Source organism: Podospora bellae-mahoneyi, chromosome 4 (assembly GCF_035222275.1).
Source record: "Podospora bellae-mahoneyi strain CBS 112042 chromosome 4, whole genome shotgun sequence".
NCBI lineage: Eukaryota > Fungi > Ascomycota > Sordariomycetes > Sordariales > Podosporaceae > Podospora > Podospora bellae-mahoneyi.
The window spans coordinates 1,606,234-1,633,005 of record NC_085883.1 but is presented as its reverse complement, the minus strand read 5'-3'; the positions used below and the strand labels follow the sequence as shown (position 1 = coordinate 1,633,005).

Here is a 26,772-nt window from a genome sequence, read left to right as displayed (position 1 = left end):
ACCCACTTGGCATTAATGCACGGGCCAGAAGACAGGGGTCTTCCCCACACTCTGCTCGAGTCCCATTCCCCACTTTCAAAATCTTGGGGCTTAATGCCGTCATCCAATGCCTTCCCTTTTTTTGCTGTCTGCCCAAAGTACATGTCACCCCAGACGGACCAGATTTTGTTTACGGACTCAAATGCTCCCGAGTTGTCACGTCCCGCCAAACTCCATTTTTACGCTGCAAGATGAAATACAGAAAAAGTCCCAACTACGTCAAAGAGCTACCTGAAGCAAACTGTGTTGCTCGCCAGCCCAGTCTATCCATATTCATGTTTCGTGACCCCAACCGACCAGCCCAACTCTTTTTCAGATTCCTGGAATACCCACCCCCCAATCTTCCTCCAAGGCGAATATCTTGAACCCCTACTCCCACTAACCCATCGACCATGACTCCATAATGCCACGCTGAAAGAAAAACAAAAGACATTAAAAGTGATCAGAGAGAGAGAGAGAGACCGCCAGGTGATGACAACCGACTGCCTCTCTCCAGCTCAGGCCTTTTCTACTGTTTACATGTTTTCATCGAAAGAAAGACCCCGAAACCGCTGGACATCGTCCAGGGACATCTGGTGGCAGTATCGAACCAGCATAGCAATCCCGATTCCGATAACCCCAGATCTTGATGCCAGACCCTCCAAGTCAGGGAAAAGGCAGTGCGAAGATGCCGTGAGCAAAAGACGAGAGGCAAAAAACCCGTTCATAAGCTGCACCTTCTGCCTTCTAACCAGCCGGGCAACACATATGCCCAAATTTTGTGTAAACCATATAACGCCAAACGCAATGCAGTTCCCAAGTGTCAATATGAACACGTGGATCACCCAATGATGCCGAGTTTGTTGCTTGTAAACTCGAAAAATAGGACCGTATCCCGCCCACCATCATAATATCGTAAAACGGTGTCGCCTTGGTGTTGTTCACCGCCAGACTACTAGACGTCGCTGCCTTCAGGACCAAGACTCCAGGTGCGAATGAGGAATGGCACGTCACCGATAAAAGTCTCTTCCTTGAAGCCCAAGCTATTGTGCCAAAAGTCGGCCAAATTAACCACAGGAACAGGCTCCGGCTGAGACGCGATCCGCTCTTGATAGACACGCACTTGCATGTCGGTGCTTTCCAATAACTCCCATCGTCGCTTCTCCCGCGCCGCCCGAACCGCATCAATAATCCGCAAACGAGGTCCCGGCGGAAGAGGCCCGGCGTTGGAGCAGAGATTGGGGTGCTCCAGGACATGCTTGAGCAGGTCAAATGGAAGGTTCAGCAATATCCTAGAAAAGAGACCATTGACCTGAGCGGGTGTGAATGGACTGCCGGGATAGAGCTGATCGACGTCAAATCCTTCTTCTGCCAGATCTCCGAACCGGATCTTAGACAGCCTCGGGTTGGCAGCAACACGCGACGACACGTGTGCATTAGGCGGATTTGGTCTGTAGGACGCCGACTGGTTGGCACGAGGGAGCCGAGAAAACCCACAGTCTCCCGCGTTCTCGTCCACATCAAAGCTCTGGGGAAGATGATAGATTATCCAGTTCAGAGTGCTGTCGAGGAACACATCGTGGGTCAAGCTGGGTCCCAGAGCCATGTTGTGCGAAACGAACCAAGCGGCGATACTGATCGTCTCCCACCCAAGCAATCTCCTTGCGCAGTCCGAAGCGATACCCCGAATCCGAGGACACAGCAACATCTGACCGGCAGCCCAGTAGCTAAGGGCGGTTTTGAGCTCGTCTTTGGCACTCCAGTAGCGTAATTGGCTCGGTAGGTTGCCAGCCGCAATATCCCAACCATATAACGCACGGAGGCAATGCCAAAACACGTCCGGCCGAATCCATTCATCACGAACCTCTAATTGCAAGACACCGCCGGCCTGGACACCATCCTCTCCAATCTTCTCAGCAAGCATTGGACTGCGACCAAGCATAAGCCGATGCGCTGGCGTTCGAATGGCAGTGTTCAGTCGGCTGCAGTCGGGGTGATCCTGGAAGATGTGGCTGACTGGGACATTCACGTCCAGAGTACAATCACTGTACGAGTTGTCGCCCAGCGCAGCCCTAATGTAAGGCGACATCGAGTTCATATGATGTGCTAATGCAGCCGCGGCCTCGGGGCTCATACCCCCGGTAGGATGATAGGGTCCAGAGCCGTTGATTGTGGGTTGAACACCATTGGTGGTAGGCTGAGGACCCCGAATTCCTCCCTGGCCGCCGTTGACCGGGCCAGCGCCGCTCATAGTGGGATGAGTGCCGTTCATGGTTGTATGAGTGCCGTTCATGGTTGGATGAGTGCCGCTCATAGTCGAATGCTGGTTGTAGATGTGATCTCCAATTTGGGAAGATTGTGAGCCGTGGTAGCTATGGGGAGTAGGTGGCCCGTGATGCTTTATGACAGTCGGCGGATAAGAATCTACTGTCGGTGATACCAACAAGGGACGGCCGTAAGCGTCAACAGCGGTGACTGGGAGAGCGGCAGACGGTGGGTATGGCACGATCCCAGGAGGGGGGAAACCGTAGCCACCCGAGTGAGGGACAGGGGAGGAGGCGTTAGACTCGTGATGAGCAAACACCAAGCTTCCGTTACTGGGGCGAGGATGGTGGAAAACTGGCCGATTCGCGATGGCCGGGTGTGGGGCGGGGAGAGGAAGCTCAGGGGCTGGTGTTCTCGCCGGCTGCTCAAATGCGGGGTTGTGATGACTGGAAGGAGGAGGAGGGGCACCCGATACAAACGGTTGCTCTGTAGGCTCGGAACAGATGGTGGAAGAATCTGTGCGCACTCTGGGTTAGCATTGCTCACTATTCTACAGTGCAACTGGAGTAAAAGAGGTCATTGTCGCAAGATTTCGCTTGTGGGGTAGGAGGCAGACACGCCGTTGACCAAAAGCCACAGGCTGCAAGTCAACAAGCCAATGGAGGACGGCCGTCGACACCATTCTTTTGAGGAAGGGGAACCATTTCGCTTATAACAGCCGATAGCGTCAATCAGAAAAAGATACACGTACCTGGAGTATTGCTATTCGATGCGGTAGTAGATGATGTAGACGTAGCGACGTGAATGGTGGCAGCGGACGGTGTGGTAGCGTCATGATCGCCGGAATTCTTCTTCTCGGGGCTGGCAGGTCGGGTAGAAGGCTCGTCAACCTTTTGGGTAGACTGGGAAGGTGTGGCTGGCTGATTCGGGAGCCGCTTCACATAGCTGAGAGGGAGAACAGGGACAACGGGAACAACGTGGGAAGAAGCTTTCCGGGTAGCAGGCTTCTCACCAGTGCCATTGGAAGGCGCCATTATGGGCGGCGGGTTGTATGCTGAGATCACTACGGTGAGTCGCTGCCGTGGAGGAGGTGAACGCCGGAGGATTCTGGCGAGGACGTGCTTGGTAGGCGGTAGGTGGTGGAGCTTCAAGTCGGACGACGGCGAAGGTCAGGAAGGCCTGATTACTTGGCAGCCATCAAAGATAGTACCTGGGGTTTGAGCTGAGTGCAACACGCTGCCTGGCTCTCTGTTTGCCATGTCAGGTGAGGGTTCACACACACAGAGAGAGAGAGAGAGCGAGAGAGAGAGAGGGAGTGGGGGGGGGATAGAGAGGATGAGAAAGGGGCATACCATGCGATTGCTGCGGAGAGCGGCAGCGAACGTGGAGGATGGTGGTCGAGCGGTTTGCTGTTGCCAGTGATGATGCGGGCGGGCAACGTTGAGAGAGAGTCGCTGGTCGCAGGAGGTGGGAGCAGCAGCCAGAGAAAAAATATCATAATGGGGGTTTTGATTGGTTGATTGTCCGGTGGCACTCCACTTTTGGCCCCGGTTCGGGTCTTGGACTCTTTTGGCCTCAAGCTCCAGAGGCTGTTCGATGAAGCCAGTCCGGCGCACCGTAAGAGGTTTCTTTCCTACGATGAAGCTCTCCATTCAGACATCTTCGAGCTGACGGCATCAGAAGGCGGCCCGGAGTACGTATATGTAAACGCTAGAATCATATGCCCTTTTGGTCCAATGCAGGCCTCAATTGCGTGCAGGCCTTGGTGCTTTGGATCGAAGCATAGCATATTTAGCGTCAGCCCACCTAGCATTGGTGCCTGAGCACGATGGCACAGGACTCAGGAGGACATAGATAGGTGTCAACAGATGGGCATATATACAGGTTGTCAATGGAAACCACAGGCGTCTAAAAGTCGGCGTGCAGTTACACCAGGCATGCCTTATATAATGGCGTTTGGAAAGATAGTCGACAAGTCTTTCGACCATCGTGCCATCCTAGATGGCATCTCATGGATAGCTCCAACAGCCGATCCAGGTCCGGCAGCGGACCCTAGCCCAGCCCACCCACCACAAACTCAAGCCCGGGATTCCGCTTCCTCCCCAGCTTCTTCCTCGTTATCGTGACAACTATGCCAGTAACCGTGCAACTCGACCAGGCTCCCAGATTCCTGGAAGGCGGTCAGTAAGAGAGGAAGGGTCCCTGCATTAACCCGACCCAACCCAGACACTGGAGTCACTGGCCGGCCATCCGTGCCCACATATTCCGTCATCAGCTTTGTGTGCCGTGTTGCGGTACTCAGCCGCGCAGGGCTCAAACAGATATCAGGACAGTAAACAATCAAACGGACCAAACGTTCAGACGGAATGAAAAGTATAATATTGTCCCATCAGGATTGTTTTCTTGTTTAATATGATACCGATGGCGGGGGCATCTTCGCCCTCTTTCTTCCGCTGACGTACTTGATCAGATCTGTCTTGGCGTCAAAAAAAGGAACAAGCTTCTTTGCCCCTCCAAGTGGTCAGTGCCTGCCCCTGTCTTAGGTGGCCACTAACATCAGGAGCCGAGTCACCGGGCCGGTCCGATAGCCATTCTTATCCGTACCGAGACCTCTTATCAAGGGCCAATCCATCTTTAAGTTGACCTCACTTGACCAACAACCACTAATTTGGACCAGACATACAATGTCCTCTTTAGGCATTCTTTTCATTCACTCACACATCCACGCGATTGCCAGTGAACCGAGTACTAGCCAGCATTTTCGACATCTTAACACGTCCTTCACATTTACATAGCCAACCCTGGCTTGCTCACGTCATACTCACCTAACCCTTGGCTTGCACAGACCTGGCCTGTCCAGAAGTGAAATGTTCTTTCATATTACAATCAGTGTACATCCAAGTAGTCCCCTCCAATGTAATCGTTACATCCTCATATTTGACAGCCCCGGAAAGAAGCGTGGTTTTGCTCCCTGCCCCTGTTCCGTATCCGGGCTTCTCGGCGTTGTCATCGTAGCAGAAGATGGGCTGATAAACCCATGTTCTCGCCTTTCACTTCCACCATGATGTCTGCTATCAATACCATTACCCTGCCCACCACAAACCACCCCCTCCCTCTCCTTCCCCTTCCCTTTATCCCCCCCCTCAACCGGCAAGCCGGCCAGGAAACCGCCCTCATACTCACTATTCTCCCTCTCATCATCCTCATCCAACGGCGGCGGCCTCCTATACTCATACCCCGGAACCTGCTCCCCAACCCCCCAAACCCTCCTCTCCCTTCCCCCTCCTCCACCCCCCCTCCTCATCAGCACCTCCCTAACCCCTTTACTCAACACACACCTCCCATCACCCAACCCCCGTCTATGCCAATCCCACGGTCCCCCCTCAAAGGCAACCCTCTGATCCGCCGTCCCCAGCCTCTGTCCATACCGATTTAGAACAATACTCTCCCGGGTGAAAACCCCCCGCCTCCCTCCTCCCCAACCCCCCCATCCCTGTGCTTTACACCCCCGTCCTTGACAACCAGTTCCCATCCTCACCCCCCCGTCAATCTTGTTATTGTCCCACTCCCCGCATACCCCACACTCCCAGCGTACAGGGTCGATAAACCGTCCACTGGTGTACAACCCCCCAACAGTCCTAACAAGAAATTTCACCCCCCGTACCGGGTCTCGGCTGGAGGCTGGGCCAGCGTATAAAACACAGTTTACGCACTTTTTGTGGTGACAGCTGGATGGGCGGAACAGGCAGGTGCTGTACATCTCTTCTGTTTCACCCACGAGGTGGACTGTTCCTACCGGGTCGACGAAGCCCTCTTCTGCGCACTGGCAGCAGAGCCAGCGGTTGGTTTGGATTTGGGCGGGAAGGTGGGCGTTGCTATCGGTCGGTTGTTGTTGTCGGGATGGGGCGGGGGGATGGAACAAGAAGGAGAGGTTTCGGAGGTTGGAGGTTGTTTGGAGGGTTGAGACGATGTGTCGCTGGTGGTGGGGGTCGGAGTTGTTGTATTTTATTATTGAGGGGGGGTATCGCACGGGGGGTTGGGATGGGCGGATTATTCGGGGGGAGGGGAGGCCTGGGGTTGGGAAGGTGAGGAGGGTGCGGGTTTCTGATGGGATGGAGGAGGCGGAGGGGGAGGGTAATGGTGGTGATGTTGTTGAGGTGATGAGGTGCGATGGGTGGTGGTGTTGGTGGTGGTGGTGTATCGGCTGCTGGTGTCGTATCGACGTAAGGGGGGTAGCGCTCAGCGGCGGCGGTGGTGGTGGTGGTGTCGAAGGTATCGCATGCGCTGATGGTGGTGGTGATTGTCGCGACGCAGGTTGAAGCGGTGGCAGCCCAGTTGACGCCGGATAAAACCCCGGTGGTGGAGGCGCACCACGAGACGCAAACCCCCCCGTCGGTCGATGGTGGTATCGGTTGGCATGTTCGTTGTGATGGTGGTAGCCGTTCATCTCTGCTGTTGCTGCTGCTGCCACTTGTTGATGCGAAGGGCACCAACCACAGGGGTAGTGGGTGAACAAGCCCCTCGTCGCTCTTCGCAACCCAGATAGCGACCTCCAAAGCCCAGTACCTCTCACAGACACGAAAACCAGCACTCTTTTTAACCAGTGACACCACCATGCAGCAAAATGGGTCTGATCCGGACGTTTGGGCTCCCTCGACACGATCGATGACCAGATGCAAGAGATAGATAGAAAGGAATAAAGCTGTGCAGACCGGGGAGCGGCGGCCCGGACGGCCATGTAGCAGAACAAGATAGGGACACAAAGGTATGTATGCATTGCCAGCGAGGCCTGGCAGCTCTACTTTCTCCCCCAACCTAATCCTCGAATATGCCGCCGAGGCAAGCAGCTAGCCTTCGGCTGCCAGCATAATTGCAATCAATCCATTCACCGTGCCGCCGCCCTCCTCGCTCCCAGATGCCCCGATCAAATATTGACTGCCCATCAAGGCCCTTCCCCCACCCCCTATGCAGCAGCCCGGTCAGAGTCCAAATCCCTCTTTTCTTCTCCTTTTGCACAGTTGTCAAACCTACTCCCTCAGCCCGAGACATTGCCGAATATGTGTAACCAGGCACCTGCTTGACATCCAGGAATGGCATCATCGCTTTGTTCACAATTCATGGATACCTTGAGGACATGCACAACAGTTTGCATGGTTAAAAAGACATCCCTTCAACATGTAGGGACCTCAGATTTAGCTACAACACAGTTCTTTGGTACCTTCATAGAAATTAGTTGACGTATGCCCGAGTGACAATCATCCTTGACGAAAACACCAAAGATCCCATCAAACTTCCCAAGCATCCGTAGATGCCTGATGCCCAACCATAGGTATCCGCCACCAGCGCCGATCAGCAAACAACGCACCATCCCCTCTTTCTTCCTTGATCTACTTCAAAGTCCAACTCCCAAGACTCTTGCACAAAGTGATCCTGGTCATCCTTGAAGTTATCCGCGGCCGGATGGATCTCTTCAGCCTTGAGCTCATTGTAGAGCTCCTCCGAGAACACGCCGGTCTTCTGACCACGGCGCTTGAAGTCTTGGTACAACTCGTTGATCAAACGAATTGGCTCAGTCCCAACTGCCTTGAGAAGCTGCAAATGGCGAATGCCGCAGTTTTGGTGCGTGTCAATATGGGGCGAGATACCCGGAACCTTGTAGCGCACAGGGCGGATGGACTGCAGCTTCTGGGTGAGGTCCAAAACGCTTCCTTGGTACCGCTCCGGCTCCGGGAACGGGACCAACCCGGCGATGGTCAACCCAGAGATCATTCCTCCGAGGTGCTGATGGTTGCAGGATTCTTTGATGTCGGTGGTGGCATCGCCAGCGCGACAGTATTGACGAGATCCGTTGATCAGTGCCGTCAGGGGCTCATCGATGCACCTGTGCAACTTGCGAAGGCAGAACAGCCGATACTTGGACATGCATTCTAAAAATCACAGGTCAATCAGTCAATGCGCCATCAAGAGAATTCCGTGTAGGTTTCTCAGTCATGTCCTTACCGATCAAATGGTCCGGAATTCTTCCAGCGAAAGGACCATCGGTGCCCGTAAGGACGCCGTCCTGAAGCGTAGCCTCCCGGGCAACCTTGGGAAGAGTGCGGGAGAACCAGCGGCCCTCACCAAAGATCCAAGTCATCACCATGACCCGCTCGTTGTTGAGATTCTCCCCGGCCATGATGATATGAAAATTCAAATCATGAACCAACCACTTCTCGGCAAACGGCACAATAACGTGGGCCACATCGTACTTCTCCACTACCTGGGCCTACCAAAGTGTCAGCCAACAAGCAAGATCAATCATCCAGGCATATTCATGTACATACCAGGCCATAGAGCTCAGGAATAGTCGGACGAATGCCAAGTTCGTGGTACTTGTGGTGAAGGATAGAAAACACAACGTTCAACCCAAAAGGACTATCGTCCTTATCCGTCATCATGATGACATTGGCAGCATTGCCGAATTTCGCCTTCATGGCGCCCGAAGCAGAAATCATCGCATCCTTGCGGACATGGGCATACCTGTTGAAGCTGACATCGTCAGCAATCAAACACCTCTCCGACACATGGCCGCCAAAGCAAAAACAAGGAGTTGTCTTACCCGTAACCGAGAGACGCGGCGTTACGGACACGCACATACATGTCGGCGTCTCGATGGTATGTCAGGATTTGGACCTTTTGACGAATCTGAACAGGGGGACTATCGTCACACTCCTGCTGAACATCGGAATTGTTGGAGCCGGCGGTCTCTCCCTTGGTGTTCTGGAGAAGATACTCCGAAGAAGACTTCGCAAGCTTCATAGTATTGGCCTCGTCGGAGATAACGGGACTCTCCTCCTGAGTCGTGACGGCATAGTCAGAGCTGGAGCTCTGCTTGTTGATCTGAGGGCCCAAAGCAGCTTGATCCTCGGCCTTGACGGGAGTCTTGGGAGGGCTAGGCGGGCTTTTGAAATCGATGCCGCGTTCAGAGCCAGAGGCGCTCTCCTCCTTGATCTCAGTCTTGATGGATGGACTGGACGGGCTCTTGAACTCGAAGCCGTGGCCAGAGCCAGAGGCATTTTCCTCTTTGATCTCGGTCTTGATAGAGGGGTCATTCTCTCCAACATCGATGGTAGTCTCGTCAGTCTCGACAGCAGCGACAGACTCAGACTTAACCTTGTGCTCGTGCTCGATATTAGCAGGAGCTTCAACCTTGATACTGGCCTTGCTGTCGACACGATCGTCGGTCCCGACCTTGACGTCGACCTGGTACTCGGAGCCGGCAGGAGTCTCAGTCTTGACAGACTGCTCTTTGTCGGCAGCAGCAGATTCATCCTTGACGACCAACTTGGTCGTCAGAGGGGATTTGGGGCGATCGGTATTCTTGCCGCCTTTGCCTTTGCCGCCCTTACGCTTGCTAACCTTTTTGCCCTTGCCGGCCTTGCTGTCCTCATGGAAAGAGGAGCTCTTGGAGTACTCGGAGCCACTCTCACGCTTGGGGGTGTCGGCCTTGGGGTCGACCTTTGGAGAACCCGCCATGGAAGCCAGTTTGGCCTTCTGGTAGGTCAACATCTCCTCGAGTGAATTGGTGAGACCACCGTCGGGGAGTGAGCCCTTCTGTGGCGGGTTAGCAGCAGATCCATCCATCGCGAGATCTTCAAGCGACTTACAGGGCCGGTGAAAGCGGGATTCTTGCCGTTGTCAGACATGTTGATGATTGGGATCTTTTTAATTGTAAGGAAACCAAAAGGAGGATTGGGTGACTGGGCGTAGGTGCTCGAACTGATGATCTGGTCTCGAGATGGGTTGCAAATCGTCGAGACAAGCAGTATGAGGTAGAGAAGAGAAGAGAAGAGAGAAAGGATTGGAACGGCAGGAGTGGGAGTGGGAGTGGGAGTGAAAAGTCGAAGCCTTGTGCCCCTCTGGAACCCACCGGGCATGTGAATAGGCAGGCGGGGGCCGAGACGTTACTCCGGAAGGTGCTTCCGGTGCCGGGCCGGAGCTGTCCGGCGGAGCTGTGGCTGCCGGTGCCTAGCCGATGATAATCTCGTTGAAAATCGTAACATCAAGGGCCGTGAGGTAGGTTTGCATTCTTTGGAGGAATGCAAGGCTCCATGGAGAAGTCAAACAGCATGGACTAGACAGGTACACTGCGTCAAGGTTGAATGCTGAGCTTTTGGCAAATCACGTTCTCTTTATGTATAAATATCTCACTGTACACTCTTCTGTGCACATTTTCTTTTGTCCGACAATATCGCAAGTTCACCTACATGCTTCAAATCAACTGTTTGGGTTCCAGAACTCAACACGTTCATCCACATAGCCATGATGCTAAACCTAGATTGGCTTTCATCATTGTTTGGATGACCCAATCCACGGAACAATGCCTTCATATAGGGACTTGCTTCATGTGCACCCCCTGATTCTGAATGTGCATCCCCCATTGCTCCTTTGTGCACGCCTCTCAAGGGTCAGGGTTATAGGTGCGGTTTTCCACAAACAATAGCCTTTAAAGATTGCTCAGAGAGTAACCAAGAGCCACAACCACTGTGTTCAACCATGCCTTCCACACGATGGAACTTTTAGACGCCTGTTCTCGAGTATCACATAGACGGGGAACAAGGACCCCCCCTTTATCATTGCCGTGAGGACGTATGGGTTGATGTGAGTGATGTAGTCCAACACACTCGACACGACCCTTGGTTTTGATTAGACCATTCTTGGCATCGCTGAGCTCCCTGACAACATAGTCGGGCAAGCTATACATTTGACAAATACGCACTTAGTGCTGGCATTACTGTCAGCAGCAACTTCTACATGTGTGGAAGCCATGCTGAGAATAGCTTTAATTGATAGTCTAGCAATTAGAAGATCTTGATTATACAGTGATTTGTACGGGAATCAGGATAGTCCAGTGGGTGTGAGGTCTCTGCAATAGATGCTGATGAGCAAGAGGCAGTGCTGCAGCTATAACCCTCAGGGTTTATATGGGGTGCACAAGGAGTAAAGGGGGGATGGGTTGCATATGGAGCAAGTCCCTTCCTATAGGTAGTCCAATGTAAATATGCATAAAAGCCTTAAACCATCCAAGCAAAAGCTGGCAGGCGGGCTTGAAAACGCTGCTCTACGGGCTTGCAAACGCTGCTGTCCAAGGTGCCCGGCGCCAACAAGCGGGCTCTAGCGCCAGCACACGGGCAGATCAGAAAACCTCTGGCACGCAGGCTGAGCAAAGAACTTCTCGCGCCGGTATACGGCTAATTAGAAATCTTTTGTCAGGTCCACTCCACACCTTGGTTACTCTGGATTAGGGTTTTGTTGCGTCAAAAATATTTCACACACTTTGTAGCTTTTTCTTTTCTCTCTGTTGGATTTCCACCGTCATCACTTTTCTCACCACTTTCGCCTCGCTTTTTGCACCAGTGACCACTGTCCGCTATCCCACAACTTCTGGCACAGGTGCGCGGGCTGATCAGAAAGCTTTGGGCAATAGTTAGTGAAGAGATGAGAGCAAAGAGATATGATCTTGATGTTCTTGAGGGTTTTGGTATTTGCTACACCTGGCTTAGAATGGTTTAACATTATTTACATCACACATATTGTATCGTGCGCATCTTTTTTGGCAACAAGTTATTGATATCCTATGCCGACAAACACCGCAAGTTCTTAGTCGTGCGTGATCAATTATTAGCCCTCGGAGTGTTTTGGCTGTGCTCGCAGCGAGAAAAGGGATATTATGGTGAGTAAGTAGGTACGGTAGACTTACCAGTTGTTGCTAGCAGCAGGTTATGGCAGAGAATATACACATCTTTTCCCTCTCATTTGGACTGACTGATATCGCAAACCATGTGACATGAACCGACCTTAACCAAGCACAGTTTCTGGCGCTGGCACGCGGGCTGATTGAAAGGCTTCCGGCGCTGGGGCACGCGTTGAGACCTCTAGCACTGAGAAGCATGACACTGACATCAACATCAAAGCGAGAGCAAGGTTAAAGCCAAGACCAAATTACAGGTAAAGGTCAGGTTTCCTACTTGGTGTAAACACAAAGCCGGGGCCAAGATCAAGTTTATTACTAAGGCAGAAAATGGGATCATGAAGATGCCGACATCAAGGTCGAGAGCAAGGTTAATACTGAGTCCACTTTACAGGTCAGATCGACTTTGGCGGCAGGCACAGATAAAGACATAGGGCGGGTTCCCATCCAGTATATGCCATCGGAATCTGTGACAGCGTGGGCATGCTGAGTGGTACTCAACTAGGAAATCCAGGCGTGAAGGAGTGGGTTGAGCCTTCACCATGCTATGAAAGGCCGAATCCACTGAACAATGCCTTCGCATATAGCGAAGAAACATGGCGCATGACCACAGGACCCCAGCGGCACATAAACATACAACAAATCATCAAACCTAAAAGTCAGTGATCCAATCTCATTCCACCAAACAGTTCTCGCCCTAAAAACCATTATCTAGGTACACTCCCAAAACCCCCCCTCACAAATCTCTCACCATCCAAACATTCCCCTCCTTCTCCCCCCCAGGATAAATCCTAAACCCAACCCCCTCATAAAACCTCACAACCCCTTTATTCTCCCCCGCAACCCCCAACTGAATCCCCCTCCCATAATCATACCCCTTCTCCCACCCTTTCACCCCCTCCACCCTCTCAACAAACCGTCTAATCATCTCCCTCCCAAACCCCCTCCTCTGCCACCCCTCCAACAAATCAATATGCAACATCCCCCTCCACCCCTCCACAAGCTCCCTCTTCCCCTCCACCCCCTCAAGCACCAACCACTTAACACTATAAGCCGTCTGCGCCAAACACCTCTCATTCACCCTCTTTCCCCCCTCACCCCCTTCAACCCACCACTCCTCCAACCTCTCCATCTGCTCCGGAGGCGGTACATCCCTCCTCCCCTGCTGACTCCCCAACACCTCCTCCACATACCTCGGATACATTTCCTCCAGCGCAAAAACGTCAGGCGTCCCAATGACATACCCCACCGCCCTGCCACTCCCATCATCAAGCACAAAACAGTGCTCAGGAAAGAGGTGCGTGAACTGTAACGTCCAGAGGTAGGGCGCCATAGCCACACAGGCCGGGGACGAGGCGAGCGAAGGGGGGAGGGTAGCTCTGCACTGTTTGATGGATCAACATTATTATCATTAAACAAAAGAAAAGGGGGGGGGGAGGGGGGGGGGAGGAGAAAAACATGCAATAAACTTGCAGTCCTCCGTGTCCTTTGGTTCAAAAGGGCGGATGAATGCCATGGTGAGGACGAGGTGACGTCGGAATAAGTGGGGCCGGTTGGGTAAGACGGGGCGAGTGCGTTGAGCAAATGAAGCAGAAACTAAAAGAATTGGCGAATTTGACAACCACTCCTAACCAACATATGGCTGTATATGACAATAAATGCTGTTGTCAAGGCTGTCCTTCACCGAGTCAAGTTACAACACCCAAAAGAGAAAAGTGCAAATCCGGACCTCGAAGCGGGGGTGGTGGTGAGAGAGGAATACAAGAGCCGCATGCAAAGCAACGCCACCAATGGGGTAACTCCGGTTGAGATCCACGAAACATTAACCCCCCTCATCCTCCAAGCATAGCCCCTCCAGCGGCAGCCTTCCACATCAGTGACACTCTCAAACCCAAAACCCTTCATTTGACTGATTGTTTGTTTCAATTTCCTCAACTTCAACTACAAAATCCCCCATCCCCCAAGCCCCCACTCAAATGTGGCTCCGATACGCTACATACAAAAAACATCTTCCACAATAAATCCAGCAACTAGTACATAAAGCGCGGGTACTCGACCCGTTCAGTACAGAATCAGTCGGTCCTCACAAGTAAAAAAGCTGTCAGTGATACAAAGATAAAACAAGAAAAAAACATCAACATATGGGATATCACTTCTTTTGAACAATACCAGAACCAGCCAGTCCAGAAACCCATTAACCACGACCGAACAAACAAAAAAAGAAAAACCAAACCAATTCAAGTTCCACCCCCTTTCCACCCTTCCCAGTCCACACATGTACACACACCTAAACGCAGTCTAGTTTTACAGAGGTATCTCGGGTTTTCATAGCCTCATGACCTTGGCTTGGGCCAGATGTACATAAAGGAAAATAAACAGATATATGAAAAAAAAAACATGTCTGCAAGACAATGGAGAGAAAAAACGCGGGGAATAATTAGAAGAGAACAACGGGTACGAAGAGAACAAGGAAAAGTTGGTGGTGGTAGCAGTGATGCTTAAATCATGCCACCGGGGCCCATGCCTGGGTTCATTCTCGGCAGCGGGCCCTTTGCAAGAAATGGTGGGCTCTTGTCCCGAGTTCCGCCAGAGGTCCTGGGGCTTGGGGGAGTAGGTCCATCGGAGGGCCTGGCCTTGCGCAATCTGCGGCGGCCCATCTCGTCTTCGCTGGCATGGTCAAGACTGGAAGCACTGTGGTTCGCTTGGCTGGCGAAAGGCAACCTCGGGGCAGCCATGCCGGAATCTTCCGGCATGCGTCCAGCACTCGAATCATCTCGTCTGCGTCGTGGATTGATCGGAGGCAGAGGCGGCGGCGCACCCCCGCGGCTGCTCGAACGTGACCTCGATTCCGGATACGGGGGTCCTCTATCGTTTCCATCCAGGCCCATAGCACGCTGGTGGGGGAGGTTAACGGTTGGGACGCGAGTGGTGGCTGACATGAGCGTGGGCTCGGAAATTTCTCGCTTGTCGACAATTCGCTTCGCATTCACCGGTCCCAAGGCTGGCGATTGAGAGACTGATGGTTGTCGACCTATCAGGGGACCGAATGAAGTGGGTGTTCCAACCGGCGAGGGCGATGCTCCAGCACCATAGGGCGACGGGGACGGGAGGCCCATGGGAGAAATGGGTGAGGGTTGCCCGGGGTGGACGTCAATACCGAGGCGATTCGTGTGTAGAGCCAGATTTCCGACTGATCTCGACTGGTTGAGCATGGGAGAGGCGGCCGGTGACGGAACCCCGCGGCCGGGATAGGGATGAGGAGGCATGATGGGAGACCCCTTGATGTCAGTCCCTGGCAGACCAGGAGAGCGCATCATGGGTGTGCGAGCACTACAGGGAGCCAACTGATCGTGAGACATAATGTTGCCGTTGGTCATCAGGCGAGGAGGGCGGCTATGCGAACGACCACCACCCTCCGATCTCTCCGAGCCACTGCGATCGCGTCCACTCGGGGAGTTGCTGTAATTGCTTTCGTCACTGGGAGCACGTGGCCGGTATGTTACGGGAGGCGGTCTCCTATCGCCGCTCGGCGGCGAGCGTTGGTTCATGCTACGGTCAGCTCTAGGGGGTGGCTGAAGGGGTGTTTGGCCATCGGCAGCGGCTGATGTTTGCGTGGCTTGACGGCGCGCCAGCGTCTCCAGCTCCTTGCGTTTCTGAAGTTCCCGTCTGGCTTTCTGGAACGCTCTCAGACCAGGAGGAGTACGGGAACTGTCTTCATCCTCTGGCTTGGTCGCTGGTTCACCGCTAGTGGCTGATTCCGAAGAATGGCGGGTGTCCTGCGACTCGGCCTCTTGCTGTCTGGACTCCTCTCTCATAGTGGCAAGTGTCGAGACATCCTTGTCATCGAAGGATTGCTTGGTTGGCAACGGAGACGTGCTCATGGTTGCAGCACCAATTCCCAGCATCTTGGTGACTTTCGATGGCGCAGCGCTAGTGTTTCGCGATCGCTCCACAATGGAACCCTTGCTCGACTTCGACTTGAGGATACCAAGACTCAATGATGTTGATGATGCGGAAGGCGCTGCCTCTTGGGGCACAGGGGAACCGGCTCTGCTGCTATCGGACTCGACATACGACGTCAACTTCTCCCTGACACGACGGCGGGCATCGGCGAGCTGGGTGGCAAACTCATCAACTTCTTCGGTGATATCGGCCTTGGCTTCGGGGGTTACATCTGGGTTAGCTGTCTCTGGAGCTGGCTCCTTGTCAGGGTTACCGCCGTAGTACGAAACAGCCCACTCCTGATCACCATTCATCCAAGGGTTTGAGCGGGAGGCAAGGTCGTTAACAATAGATGGGCTGAACAGTGTCGTGTTGAAGCGGGAGTCAACGCCTGATGTCTGAGGTCCGCTGTCGTAGATCGACGAGTTTGTGCTTTCACTACGCAGGTGTTGGCGAACCATGCCGCTCAAGCCAGCCAAGCCGGGAGCTGGGCCCAGGGTTGGCGAATCGATTGGCACTGGCTCTTCAGACTCTTCAGATGATGTCTGGATGGTCGGAGGCGGGCTAGAAACCCTTGGGGTGACGGAGAGGGGGTTAGGCATTGCTGATTGCCTGAGAGCTGGGTGGTCCTCGTCAGCCGGGCGTTGGAGGCTGAGGTCAGGTGTGGAGAGAGACAGGTTTAGGTTGGAGATGATGGGTGGGGTTGGAAGCTCGGAGTCGGGAACCGGGGTTGGCGGCATCCCCTGTGAGGCTTGTGACGGCGGCGAAAGGTTGCTGCTGGCATCGAGGCTGATTTTTGGGGTAGGCGTCTCCCTGCCCTGTTGCAGCTGAATCTGGCGCTGGGCGTACGTGGATTCATCATACGGTTGCGATGGCTTCTGGAACATGCCAAGGGCCGTCGCCTTGCCAACATCATTTGGCTGAATTGGCAGGAAGGGCTGTTCGCCGGTCTCGCTGATGGGTGGACTGAGAGGGGGTGCGGCGCCGAAGTTTGTCTTTGCTTCAGGCTGAGGCGAAGGCTTCGGAACTGAGCTCGCTGAGCTCACAGGAGACGCAGTGGTGGCAGAGCTGGGGGTCCTCAGATTTGGGGCGCTAGCCTTTGCCAACATTGCCCGTCTCTCGCTCACTGATCTGTCGAGAGCAAAGGCAGTTGAGGGGGAAGGTGTCGCGCCTGCGTCATTGCGGGTGCCAAAGGGTCTTTGGCGGGTCATTGTGTCGAGACGAGACAAGGCAGAGGATTGCTGCTCTTGTAGATCCTGATTAAGACCCTGCTCATACAGCCGTCTCGCTCTCGTGACGGGCCCAGTATTCGCGGTAGTCGAGGAAGTTGCCGCTGAGGACGAATCCTTGACGCTATTGGCAGTCTGAGAGGTAATCGAAGTGGCCGCTGTGGAGTTGCGAGCCAAGTTGGAAGCCGATGACATGGTTGAGGATGTCTCCCTTTTTTGGTTGTACGCACTGGGTGGAGGAGATGTCGACCGCGTTGGCTCAACATCTTCTTCGGGCTGATCTGACTGAGCCTCTCCTCTCTCCATAGACCTCTCCCGTTCAGCTTGTCTCCATTTCTGAAAAGCCGACATTGGAACGTCGTCGTCGTACAAAGCACGTCCTCCCAGGCCTCCTGCAGCAGCCTTTGACCCAGCCGGAATTTTGTAAACTTTTTGTCGCCCGCCAAACAAGTTGTTGCCCTCTAGCGGCTTTGAACGGTTCATAACACCCCCTTTCACGTCGGTGTCATCAGACGCAAAAGAGTCTTTTCGCAAAAAAGTAGCAGCCCTGATCGACTCCACCTCAGCGATGTCAGCCAAACCAGCACCACCAGAGAAGCCAAAGTCGGCCATGCGGGACTGTCGATTTGGGTATAATACGCTGTCATCGCTGGCCTTCCCAATCTTGGTGTTTGGATCATCTTGTTCCCTCAACATGGAGAACCGGGCGGAGAGGTTAGACATCAACAGACTGGTCCGGAAATCATCGGTGGAAGGAAGAGCAGTGGCGAGATCGAACTCTGGCTTGGTCTCCTCCTGCTGAACCTTTTTGCGATTGCGAAACCCTCTGAAGGGAAGAGACGACTGCTCTGAGTCCTCACTCGACCGAGTCGTCGGCGCCTCCACCTCCTTCTGCTTCTTCTTTGTCCTGAACCGGTTCATGTTGAGAAACTGTTTGTTTATTCAATCGATGAGCAAGCTTGTCGATTCTTGACTTGGTGATGCACCGCGCAGGAGAAGCGGCAGATGAAGATGTAGCGAAAGGGGCGGTAAAATTGACCAATACAACTTGGGTGGATATCACACAGACTGGATAAAAAGGGAACCTGTCAGCATAACTCATTTACACACATTGGCGGGTTTTCACTCATAAAGAGTTGGGATGTGAAGCTGGATGTGAAGTGAAGGTGAAAACAGCGGTCTACCAATATGATCGACAAGAGCCCAACGCCCTTGCCTGACCCAAATTGCCTTCTCCGAGTCCCCAATCCTTTTCCAACGAGTTGGGGCAACCGGGTGAATTCACAGGGGAGCGATCCAGCTCCGACTGGCAGACCAGGTTATAGGGCGGGGGAATGTTGATCAGGTGCTCACTTACCATTAGCGTGGCCAAAAGAGTTGATGTCTCCCAGCTAACAGCCTAGCGTCCACCAAAAAAACCAGTTCAAAGGGATTGCTGCGGAAACATAAACAAGTTGGGAGGCAGTTCCAGTGAAATAAACGACCAAGATAGGAGGGAAGCGGCGGGCGCAGGCTATCGAATCGACATGCGGTACGGAGTTAAACGGCAGTGGCACGTTGATGCTGCACCGTCCCGTTGATGGTTCCTGGCAGAATAGCCCGGCGGCAGTAGTTGACTTCGGTACTTCGTATCGAGCCCTGGATTGAGCTGAGCTGAGCTGCTTGGGCTGAAGAAGGGTGGCAAAATGTGAAGAAGATATCGAGGAGTTCGGATCAAAAGAATGTGTCTCGTGGTCTTTCTTCGGAATCGGTCGAGTGGTACGCGGGTGGTCGGTTCGACAGGCAAATGAGCGGATCAACGAGCGTGTTGCGAAGGGAAAAGAGCGGCGCGAGAACAGGACCGGCAGTTGAAGAAAGCGTCGACAGGTGAGGTGAGGTTGGAAACCTAGAACGGGGGGGATCTGGCGGGATTTTGGATCTGGGGAAAAGCAGCAGGACCTTGGGAGAAGACAAGCCAGGTCCAGCGGCCCAGGGCAAGATTGCATCCACGGCACACTCCCAGCGCAGGTGGAGATCAAGTCAGGCAGGCCAGCATCTCGCTGTCAAACCGCCGAAGAGGGGCGTGTGCCTAAGACCCCGAGACATCCCGGAATTGGGGTTTATCATTGGCTGTGACCCCTTTCCCTGGACTTGCTCGGCCCCATATAAGTCCGTGCACCGACAGCAGTCACCGCTCTTTATTGGTCAGGACCTGCATGAGAGCTTCAGGTGGGGAACAGCGGGGTGTGCACGCAACAAATGAACAGGGGATGAAGAAGAAATTTTGGAAACGGAAACAGACGAAAACGACTGGTCAGTGCCTCGAGCTGTGCGAGGGGAAACTGCTGCCCGTTGCCATGACCTCGAACCAGCACCTCCTTGCCTGTGTCGACCTGGAACAGTCTCATACGGATTCATGACATGCAACTTTTGCGCTTTAATTGTGTGCACACTTTGTGTTCCCTACCGAGTAGAAAGAAAGAGACAATGGGGGCGACAAGTCAGCCCAGCTTCGGAAGAGAAGGGCACACGCTACCTTACGAAGCCTACGCTAGTTTCAACACTTCGTCCGCCGCCCTGAAAGTGATGGTTTCCATGGCGCAGATGCAGGAGCTGCGAGGGCAGAAACAGAACATGTCACGGCACACTGCACGGTACGCATGAAGCTGTAACCCTTTTCCGCTGCCCATTGCCTCCTTTTCAGCCTATCTGCCGCTGAATTCGGAAGCAAACTCTGGAGCGGTTGGTTAGAACAGGACAAGATCCGGCATCCGGCACTCACCATTCGGCATTGGTTTTGATGTTTGCGCATCCTCCCCCACTGTGCCCCGGATCAGCTTCATGATACAACTCTCCCGCCAAATCCTCCCATTGGCACTTCACGTCACTACAAGAAGAACTCCGAGACATGTTCAGGGTCCAGAACAGAAGACGACAGAATACAACCCCCCTTTTTCTGAAGCGTATCCTGAGTGCGGATTGGTCGCTGCTATCGTGGCACTGGACGATTGTCTCCGGCAGTCTTCCGCAACCGCCCCACCATCTTCAACCACCCAAAAGATCCAAGACTCCAACGCTTTGCATCGGCGCTATGAAAAGACAAAAGCAAACCAAGCAGCAGCACCTATCCTTCTCCTTTAGTCTGCGTCGCCAAAATCCCTCCTTCGAGTCTCTGTCACCGGGCGGCAAAAGAGTGCGGGGGAAAGGGGGCAGGGAAGATGCACACCCCCGCATCTTGGTCACCATGGATGGATGGCGTCAATCCTGGTGGGAATTCCCGAAGGCAAACGAATGAGGCCTGCAGACGATCGTGGGGTGATCTCTGTGGCCAGCACGGCGGACAAGTGCATCCAGTGACGGTGTGCGGACATGGACGCAGAGCCCCAAACGAATTCATGGTCGGAAAACAAAGAAATGGTCCCAATTTCAACTTGCCAATGGTGATAGCATCTGTTCCCGATTGGACCGGCCAAGCGAGCCCGTTTTGGCGCCTCCCGCCCATTCGTTTCCCTCCGCACGATGTGACGAGGCTGTCGAGAGGGTTGCAGAGCGGACAGACCTCACCCGACCTCGGACAACAGAGAAATAGCAGTCTGGAAATGCTACGGCCGGTCGGGCCCTCGGCAGTGAGCCGGGCATCCTCGGCCAGGCACAAAAGCAGCCCCGAAGATGGCCGTCATGAGGAGCATCACCAAAATCTGCCAAGGGGCAGTTCAGGAGCCACTGGCTGTCAGAAGTCAAAAAGTGTTCCAACCTTCGACAAGCGTTCTCGCTGCTTCCCGCCTTCTCCCCCCTGATGGCTATATTGACGCCCCCTCACCCCCTGGCCGTTAACCGCGCACATCCGTCCCACCATCACGGGTCCGTCAATGCTTCCGCGATCCAATAAAACGGTTGTTCCTGACGCTTAACCTCATTGGGGCTGGCCCCGCAGGGACGCAACCTCCACTCCCACGAGAGCCCCCTGGATTTTTCAGCACCACTGGGCCTGTGAGTGATGCAAAAGATCGCAATCGATTCATCATCTGGCTTCATCCTGAGATCCAACAGAAGAACAAGAGCCAAAAGAAAGGGCAAGCTTGCGCAGTCTGCAGGGGCAATAGGGGTTCAAGTCAACAAAATGCAGAGACATCAAAGCACTTGTCTCGCGATCTCGCTGGAGCTGAATGAAGAACAAACAGCTCCATCATGCGACAAGGACATTCTTTCAAACACTGCCGATCGCCCCCCCTTCCCGCCCCCAACCAAAGGATGGTAAAAGAAACCATTTGCTACCTGCACAAGACCCAACAGTACGTATCACGGTTTCTCAGCATCGCACTTGTTACAATGCAAGGCACTGGCTGGGCCTCCGCGGTGCCGTCGGAGGGCTTGACTAGTAGCACAAAGCCTCGCCTTCGGCGCCGACAGAAGGAATTTCGAAAAACACGCCGACATGGCTGACTTGTTCCACCACCACCACCACCAAAAGATCCAGCAATCAACTTCTGCGCCGCCTTTGCTTCTTCTCATTACCCAACAAGCTGAAAATGTAAATTTCCTCTCCACTCAAGGCCGAAGCCCCGGAGCTGAGAAATGCAAAAAAAAAAAAAAGTGAACAAAACTCCACTGTGCGCAATATCGGACACCGCCGTGATCGCTCGGCAATGTCGTCGTCGTCATTATGACCGGCACATCGTGGAAATCGTCGATTGCTTTCCAAGGTTTGCAATGCCGGGTGTTGGGAATTAGCTCCTGATCAAGGCTGAAACCAGTGGGAATTCCCCTCGTGGTTGCTGGGCAATTTTCCCGTTGCCTTGGAACGATTTCCGGGTCGCGGTGGGGAGAGAGATGATAGCGGATCCTCGGAAGTACCAAAAGAGGGAAGGGATCTTCCGCGATTTACTTCGCACTACCGGGGGCAGTATCCGGAGAAGTGTTCTGGACTCGGGCCTTTGGAACGACGGGGAGATGTCGGCTTGGAGACAATTTTCCTCACAGAATTTCCGGTGAGTTCTACCAAGGATTGATCATCAACACCCTTCCTCCCTCCGTTCCCGTCCTCGGACGCGGGTTGCACACCTCACCTTGGAGGTCCATTGTCCCACGGGGGAGCTAGGCACGACGGCCGTGCTCCGTTGCACGGCATCATACACACCAACACCTGACTCTGTCTTGCCAATACATACTTCGTTGCGTGATGGGATTACAAGGCTAGTGTTCGACATTCCTATTGTATGACAGGCAATTTCCTCAAGCGCACCACTATCAGCCAGAGAATGCGCTGATATATTCCTATACCCCGGGACGCGCCTTGCGCGAGGTATTTCTCCAGATACCGACGCGTCTCCCCCCTCATGTGGGGTAATATCGATATTTGTGCCTGACCAGAAGTGAGGGGAGAATGACGGGATTGTGCAGACGCGAGGAAGATGGGAAAAAGCTTAACATTACCATTGGCATTGTGTTGCAGATGCACCTCAACGGCGTCAAACCGCTTCCCGCTCGGCAAACTCACCTTGATCAGGCGAGCCTCACGATGCTTCGGCGTTCTCGTATTCTACACTGAGGCTACTTTCCACCATCTGTGATACTGAGTACAAAGAAGGGTGAGCAACCCTCCTGTATATTTCCCCCCATCTTTCCAGCCCCGGGAGGGGATGATACTGGGAGCCCGCCTTGCCGGCCGAGACAATGAATAGTAACCCGGATAATTCTCATAAAGTGGTAGTGGTCAAACCGGCTGGGGATGGCTCAAGGGTGGTTGTGCAATTTGTGGCTGGGCCTTGCGGGAATTGGATCACGGTGCCGCGGGGAAAGGCGGGACGGAGCGAGATGCGATAGGGTAGGTCGGTAGGTCCTCTGCGGGATGGTGGTTGGATTAACCCGGTTTTGAGGTGTTTTGAAGATTGGTCCTTATTTCAAGGGGCTCACTCATTTGCCACTCTTTTCATTCTGTGACCAAGATTTATTGGATTGAGGCCAGAAAAATAAAAGCGAGGCAAGCGCCTGGATATTTCTTGTGGCGGTGGTGGTGGTCGTGATCGATTGGATGGGGGCGACTGGGGATCACTTTATCGCGATAAGATGTTGCTTGGGTGTATGTGCTGCCACGATGCAATTCTGCTTTGTCCCGACGGGCAGTTGCATCGTGTGTGCCGTTGGGCTGAGAGAGGGACCTGCTCGATGGGGGATGGTTTGGTGTCACATGAAGCTATATTGAAGCTGCAAATAAAGCATGGGCATACCTTGCTTCTACATGACTCACCTGTGAGGGATGATCCTGAGTGTGAACTTGGAGGTACTAGGCAGCAATGAAACATCGGTTATTACCTTGGGTGTGGCGGTATCCAAATGAGGGGAGCTTTCGACTCCATGGGATACATCACTCTGATGAGGTCTTGGAACAAAGAAAGATGGGATGGTTGATGATGGATGACACCCCTCGACAGTTGAGGTTTGGGTGCTGACGGATGCCCTGCTGGTGACCCAGCGCACTGGGACTGACCCCGCCATGGCCACACCGCGGTCCGGGCCTTACAGCAAACAACCCATGTGCAGCTCTCAACAAAAGACAGGCGGTCAGAAAGATCTCACTCTCACAAAAAGAAGGACTTTTGTCGTACAACATCCATTTCATTTCACTCATCTCACTCGTTCATCATCCGTCAGGCTGTCTTGGTGACCCTGTTTCTCACTGCCGCTATCTGCCCGGCTGCTCTCGATACCGGCCTAACGAATCGCCACCCAGCTTTGTGACATGCATTGATAGCCGCATACCACTACCATCTTAGCCCGACAACTCACCACACACATCATCCTGCCCATGATGAAGTGTCTCGAGAACATTGGCCGCTATGCCAGCTTCTGGGGCCCAAACCCACGATCTGCAGGTGGAGGAAGTGCAGTTGGCAAAACCTCAAAGTGGAAGCTCAGCACCAAGAAAGCCGCCATCTCGGTGCTGTCAGCCATTAAAACCCTCGCCAACCCGCACACATCTCGAAATCATCAAAAGCCTATCCTCATCGAGCAAGAGCACAGGAATGAGTTTGTACCATACCAGGCCCCTTCAGAACTGCCATTCTATGGCCGCAGTCCACCGGTTTATCCTGCCCGTATGTATTGGCCCCTATTCTATGATATCAGCCCTATTATGATCGACCACACATACCTATAGCTAAATCCAATGTAACCCCACACTACAAACCAACCCACTCGTACCGCCACCTTGATCACCGGGGCACAACTTTCTCAAAACAATATATTTTTCTCGTACTAACATTACTGTCCCTACCAAGCAACCGCCAACGGCACCACCCCCCTCTGGTCCCACCCCCACCACCTCGCCTCCCTCCTCGTCTCCAGCCTCACCCTCCAAGAAAAACTCAACCTCACCATCGGCCATGCGGGCCCTTGCGTGGGTAACACCGCCGCAATCCCTAGACTATCCATCCCCTCCCTCTGCATAGCCGATGGCCCTGCCTCTCTCCGCGGCCAGGAATATGTCTCCGCCTTTCCCGCGGGTGTCCATCTCGCCGCGACCTTTGACACAGATCTCATGTCCCTTTATGGCCGCGCCTTAGGTAGGGAGTTTCACAACCGCGGTGTGAACATTGCTCTTGGTCCCGTCGCCGGGCCCATAGGCAGGATAATCAAAGGGGGGAGGAGCTGGGAAGGGGGAGGACCAGACCCCTACCTGGCGGGAAAGTTATTTGGGAAGGTGACAAGAGCTATGCAAGAGCAGGGTGTGGTAGCGGTGGGGAAACACTGGGTAGGAAATGAGCAGGAGACGAGGAGGAGGTGGGATTGGGATAATAGACGGCATGCTGTTAGTGCCGAGGTTGATGATAGGACGTTGCATGAGGTGTATGTTTGGCCTTTTATGGAGGGGTTGAAGGAGGGGATGGGGGGGGTGATGTGTAGTTACCAGCGGGTTAACCACTCGTATGGGTGTCAGAATTCCAAGTTGATCAATGGTGTGTTGAAGCAAGAGTTGGGGTTTGAGGGGTTTGTGGTTAGTGATTGGGATGGGCAGGTCAGTGGGGTGGGGAGTGCGAATGCGGGGTTGGATTTGGTGATGCCGGGGAAGGGGTTTTGGGGGAGCAGTTTGGAGGAAGCGGTGAGGAATGGGAGTGTGAGTGAGGAGAGGGTGGGTGATATGGCGAGGAGGGTGTTGGCGGGGTGGTATCTGCTGGGCCAGGATAGGGGATATCCGGAGAGGGCGATATGGGGGAATTTGGAGAGGCATGGGGTGGTGAATGTGATGGAGGATCATGGGGGGTTGATTAGAGAAGTTGGGGCGGCGGGGACGGTAGTGGTGAAGAATGAGAAGGGGACGTTGCCGTTGGGGAGGAAGCGGAGGTTTGTTTGCGTGTTTGGGTATGATGCTCAGGTGAAGGCCAGTCCGTGGACGAACAGGGATCGGTATGGGGGTGGGTATGAGGAGAATTATGGGTGGGAGACGTTTAATGGGACCTTGATTACTGGGGGTGGATCGGGGAGTACCGCACCGCCGTATGTGGTCAGCCCGTTTGAGGCGATTCAGCATCGAGTACGGAAAGAAGGGGGCATTCTTCGCTGGGACTTTTGGTCTGGCAACCCCACGCCATACCTCAACGCAGACGCCTGCATAGTCTTCATCAACTCTTACGCATCCGAGTCATTCGACAGAAAGAACCTGACCGACAAATTCAGCGACGACCTCGTGCTCAACGTAGCCAGCTGGTGCAGCAACACCATCGTCATCGTCCACTCCACCAGCATCCGCTTAGTCGAAGCATTCATCACCCACCCCAACGTAACAGCCGTCGTCATGGCCGGCCTACCAGGTCAAGAATCCGGCAACAGTCTGGTTGACATTCTCTGGGGCGACGTCAACCCATCCGGCCGCCTGCCATACACCATTGCCAAATCAGAACAAGACTACGGCGCTGTCCTCGATCCAGCAGGAGCAGAAGATGAAGACTTTCCCGAAGATGACTTTTCCAGAGAGGGTGTCTTGCTCGATTACCGAGCCTTTGACAGAGATGGCATCACACCCAGATTCGAATTCGGGTTTGGATTGAGCTACACCTCATTCTCATATTCATCCTTGCATACCACTGTTAAACCCCGTGTCGATACCAACATGGGGGAGTGGCCCGAGAAAAACAAAGAAATCGTTCAAGGCGGACATCCAGACTTGTGGGATGTAGTGGCGGTAGTGACATGTCACATCACCAATACTGGCGATCTGCACGGAGCAGAGGTTGCGCAGCTTTATCTCGGTGTGCCGAATTCTGAAAAAGACGGGAAGGCACCGGTAAGACAGCTGAGAGGGTTCAAGAAGGTTGGACCTCTTGCGCCGGGGGAGACAAGACAGGTGATCTTTGAGTTGACAAGAAGGGACTTGAGTGTGTGGGATGTCGTCAAGCAGCAGTGGAGGATGAGGAGGGGAGAGTACAAGGTTCAGATCGGGGCGAGCAGTCGGGATTTAAGGTTGGAGACGGTTATCATTCTGGAATAGATGGACTTCACAGGATGTAAGGTGCCAATAATGGCTTGATAGATGAAATGGCGATTTAGACAACTTTTAACACCATGGTGTGATGGATGTAGTGAGCAATCTCGTATGCACATTCCTCAACATCC

The 26,772-nt window shown here is 53.6% G+C and overlaps 7 protein-coding genes across 7 annotated transcripts; 1 reads left to right on the top strand and 6 right to left on the bottom strand.

Moving 5' to 3' along the window:
- Positions 1 to 336: 336 nt before the first annotated feature.
- QC761_403700 (uncharacterized protein) lies at positions 337 to 3,317 on the bottom strand (the record flags this gene model as incomplete). Its single annotated transcript, XM_062878657.1, has 2 exons — positions 337 to 2,799; positions 3,035 to 3,317. The coding sequence occupies 2 exons, from the start codon at positions 3,315 to 3,317 to the stop codon at positions 974 to 976; spliced, it is 2,109 nt and encodes a 702-aa protein (XP_062732176.1). The 3' UTR covers positions 337 to 973.
- Positions 3,318 to 3,466: 149 nt separating this feature from the next.
- Positions 3,467 to 3,987, bottom strand: QC761_0065360 (uncharacterized protein; the record flags this gene model as incomplete). Its single annotated transcript, XM_062872638.1, has 2 exons — positions 3,636 to 3,987; positions 3,467 to 3,493 (listed from the first exon to the last, which is right to left on the bottom strand). Exons 1-2 carry the CDS (start codon positions 3,933 to 3,935, stop codon positions 3,467 to 3,469), a joined length of 327 nt encoding a protein of 108 aa, XP_062732175.1. The 5' UTR covers positions 3,936 to 3,987.
- Positions 3,988 to 5,206: 1,219 nt separating this feature from the next.
- On the bottom strand, positions 5,207 to 6,730 carry QC761_403710 (uncharacterized protein; the record flags this gene model as incomplete). The annotated part of the gene is made up of 1 exon (XM_062878658.1): positions 5,207 to 6,730. One exon carries the CDS (start codon positions 6,728 to 6,730, stop codon positions 5,207 to 5,209), a length of 1,524 nt encoding a protein of 507 aa, XP_062732174.1.
- A 700-nt stretch (positions 6,731 to 7,430) lies between these two features.
- QC761_403720 (uncharacterized protein) lies at positions 7,431 to 10,287 on the bottom strand. The gene is given in 6 exon segments (XM_062878659.1): positions 7,431 to 8,210; positions 8,284 to 8,548; positions 8,607 to 8,811; positions 8,882 to 9,876; positions 9,930 to 10,261; positions 10,275 to 10,287. 5 exon segments carry the CDS (start codon positions 10,197 to 10,199, stop codon positions 7,633 to 7,635), a joined length of 2,313 nt encoding a protein of 770 aa, XP_062732173.1. The 5' UTR covers positions 10,200 to 10,261; positions 10,275 to 10,287; the 3' UTR covers positions 7,431 to 7,632.
- Positions 10,288 to 12,749: 2,462 nt separating this feature from the next.
- Positions 12,750 to 13,529, bottom strand: QC761_403730 (uncharacterized protein; the record flags this gene model as incomplete). Its single annotated transcript, XM_062878660.1, has 2 exons — positions 12,750 to 13,404; positions 13,471 to 13,529. The coding sequence occupies 2 exons, from the start codon at positions 13,527 to 13,529 to the stop codon at positions 12,750 to 12,752; spliced, it is 714 nt and encodes a 237-aa protein (XP_062732172.1).
- Positions 13,530 to 14,511: 982 nt separating this feature from the next.
- Positions 14,512 to 18,105, bottom strand: QC761_403740 (uncharacterized protein; the record flags this gene model as incomplete). The annotated part of the gene is made up of 1 exon (XM_062878661.1): positions 14,512 to 18,105. The coding sequence occupies one exon, from the start codon at positions 18,103 to 18,105 to the stop codon at positions 14,512 to 14,514; it is 3,594 nt and encodes a 1,197-aa protein (XP_062732171.1).
- Positions 18,106 to 19,546: 1,441 nt separating this feature from the next.
- QC761_403750 (uncharacterized protein) lies at positions 19,547 to 26,674 on the top strand. Its single transcript, XM_062878662.1, has 2 exons — positions 19,547 to 24,257; positions 24,441 to 26,674. Exons 1-2 carry the CDS (start codon positions 23,969 to 23,971, stop codon positions 26,645 to 26,647), a joined length of 2,496 nt encoding a protein of 831 aa, XP_062732170.1. The 5' UTR covers positions 19,547 to 23,968; the 3' UTR covers positions 26,648 to 26,674.
- Positions 26,675 to 26,772: the final 98 nt, after the last annotated feature.

Excerpts from the sequence above, each read along its gene's own strand:
- QC761_403720 (XM_062878659.1), bottom strand. The coding sequence starts at position 10,199 with ATGCCCGGTGGGTTCCAGAGGGGCACAAGGCTTCGACTTTTCACTCCC. Across the intron at positions 8,549-8,606 it reads TTCCTGAGCTCTATGGCCTG|GCCCAGGTAGTGGAGAAGTA; the intron begins GTATGTACATGA and ends ACACTTTGGTAG. Across the intron at positions 8,211-8,283 it reads AATTCCGGACCATTTGATCG|AATGCATGTCCAAGTATCGG; the intron begins GTAAGGACATGA and ends TGTGATTTTTAG.
- QC761_403750 (XM_062878662.1), top strand. The coding sequence starts at position 23,969 with ATGATGAAGTGTCTCGAGAACATTGGCCGCTATGCCAGCTTCTGGGGC. Across the intron at positions 24,258-24,440 it reads TCCACCGGTTTATCCTGCCC|CAACCGCCAACGGCACCACC; the intron begins GTATGTATTGGC and ends GTCCCTACCAAG.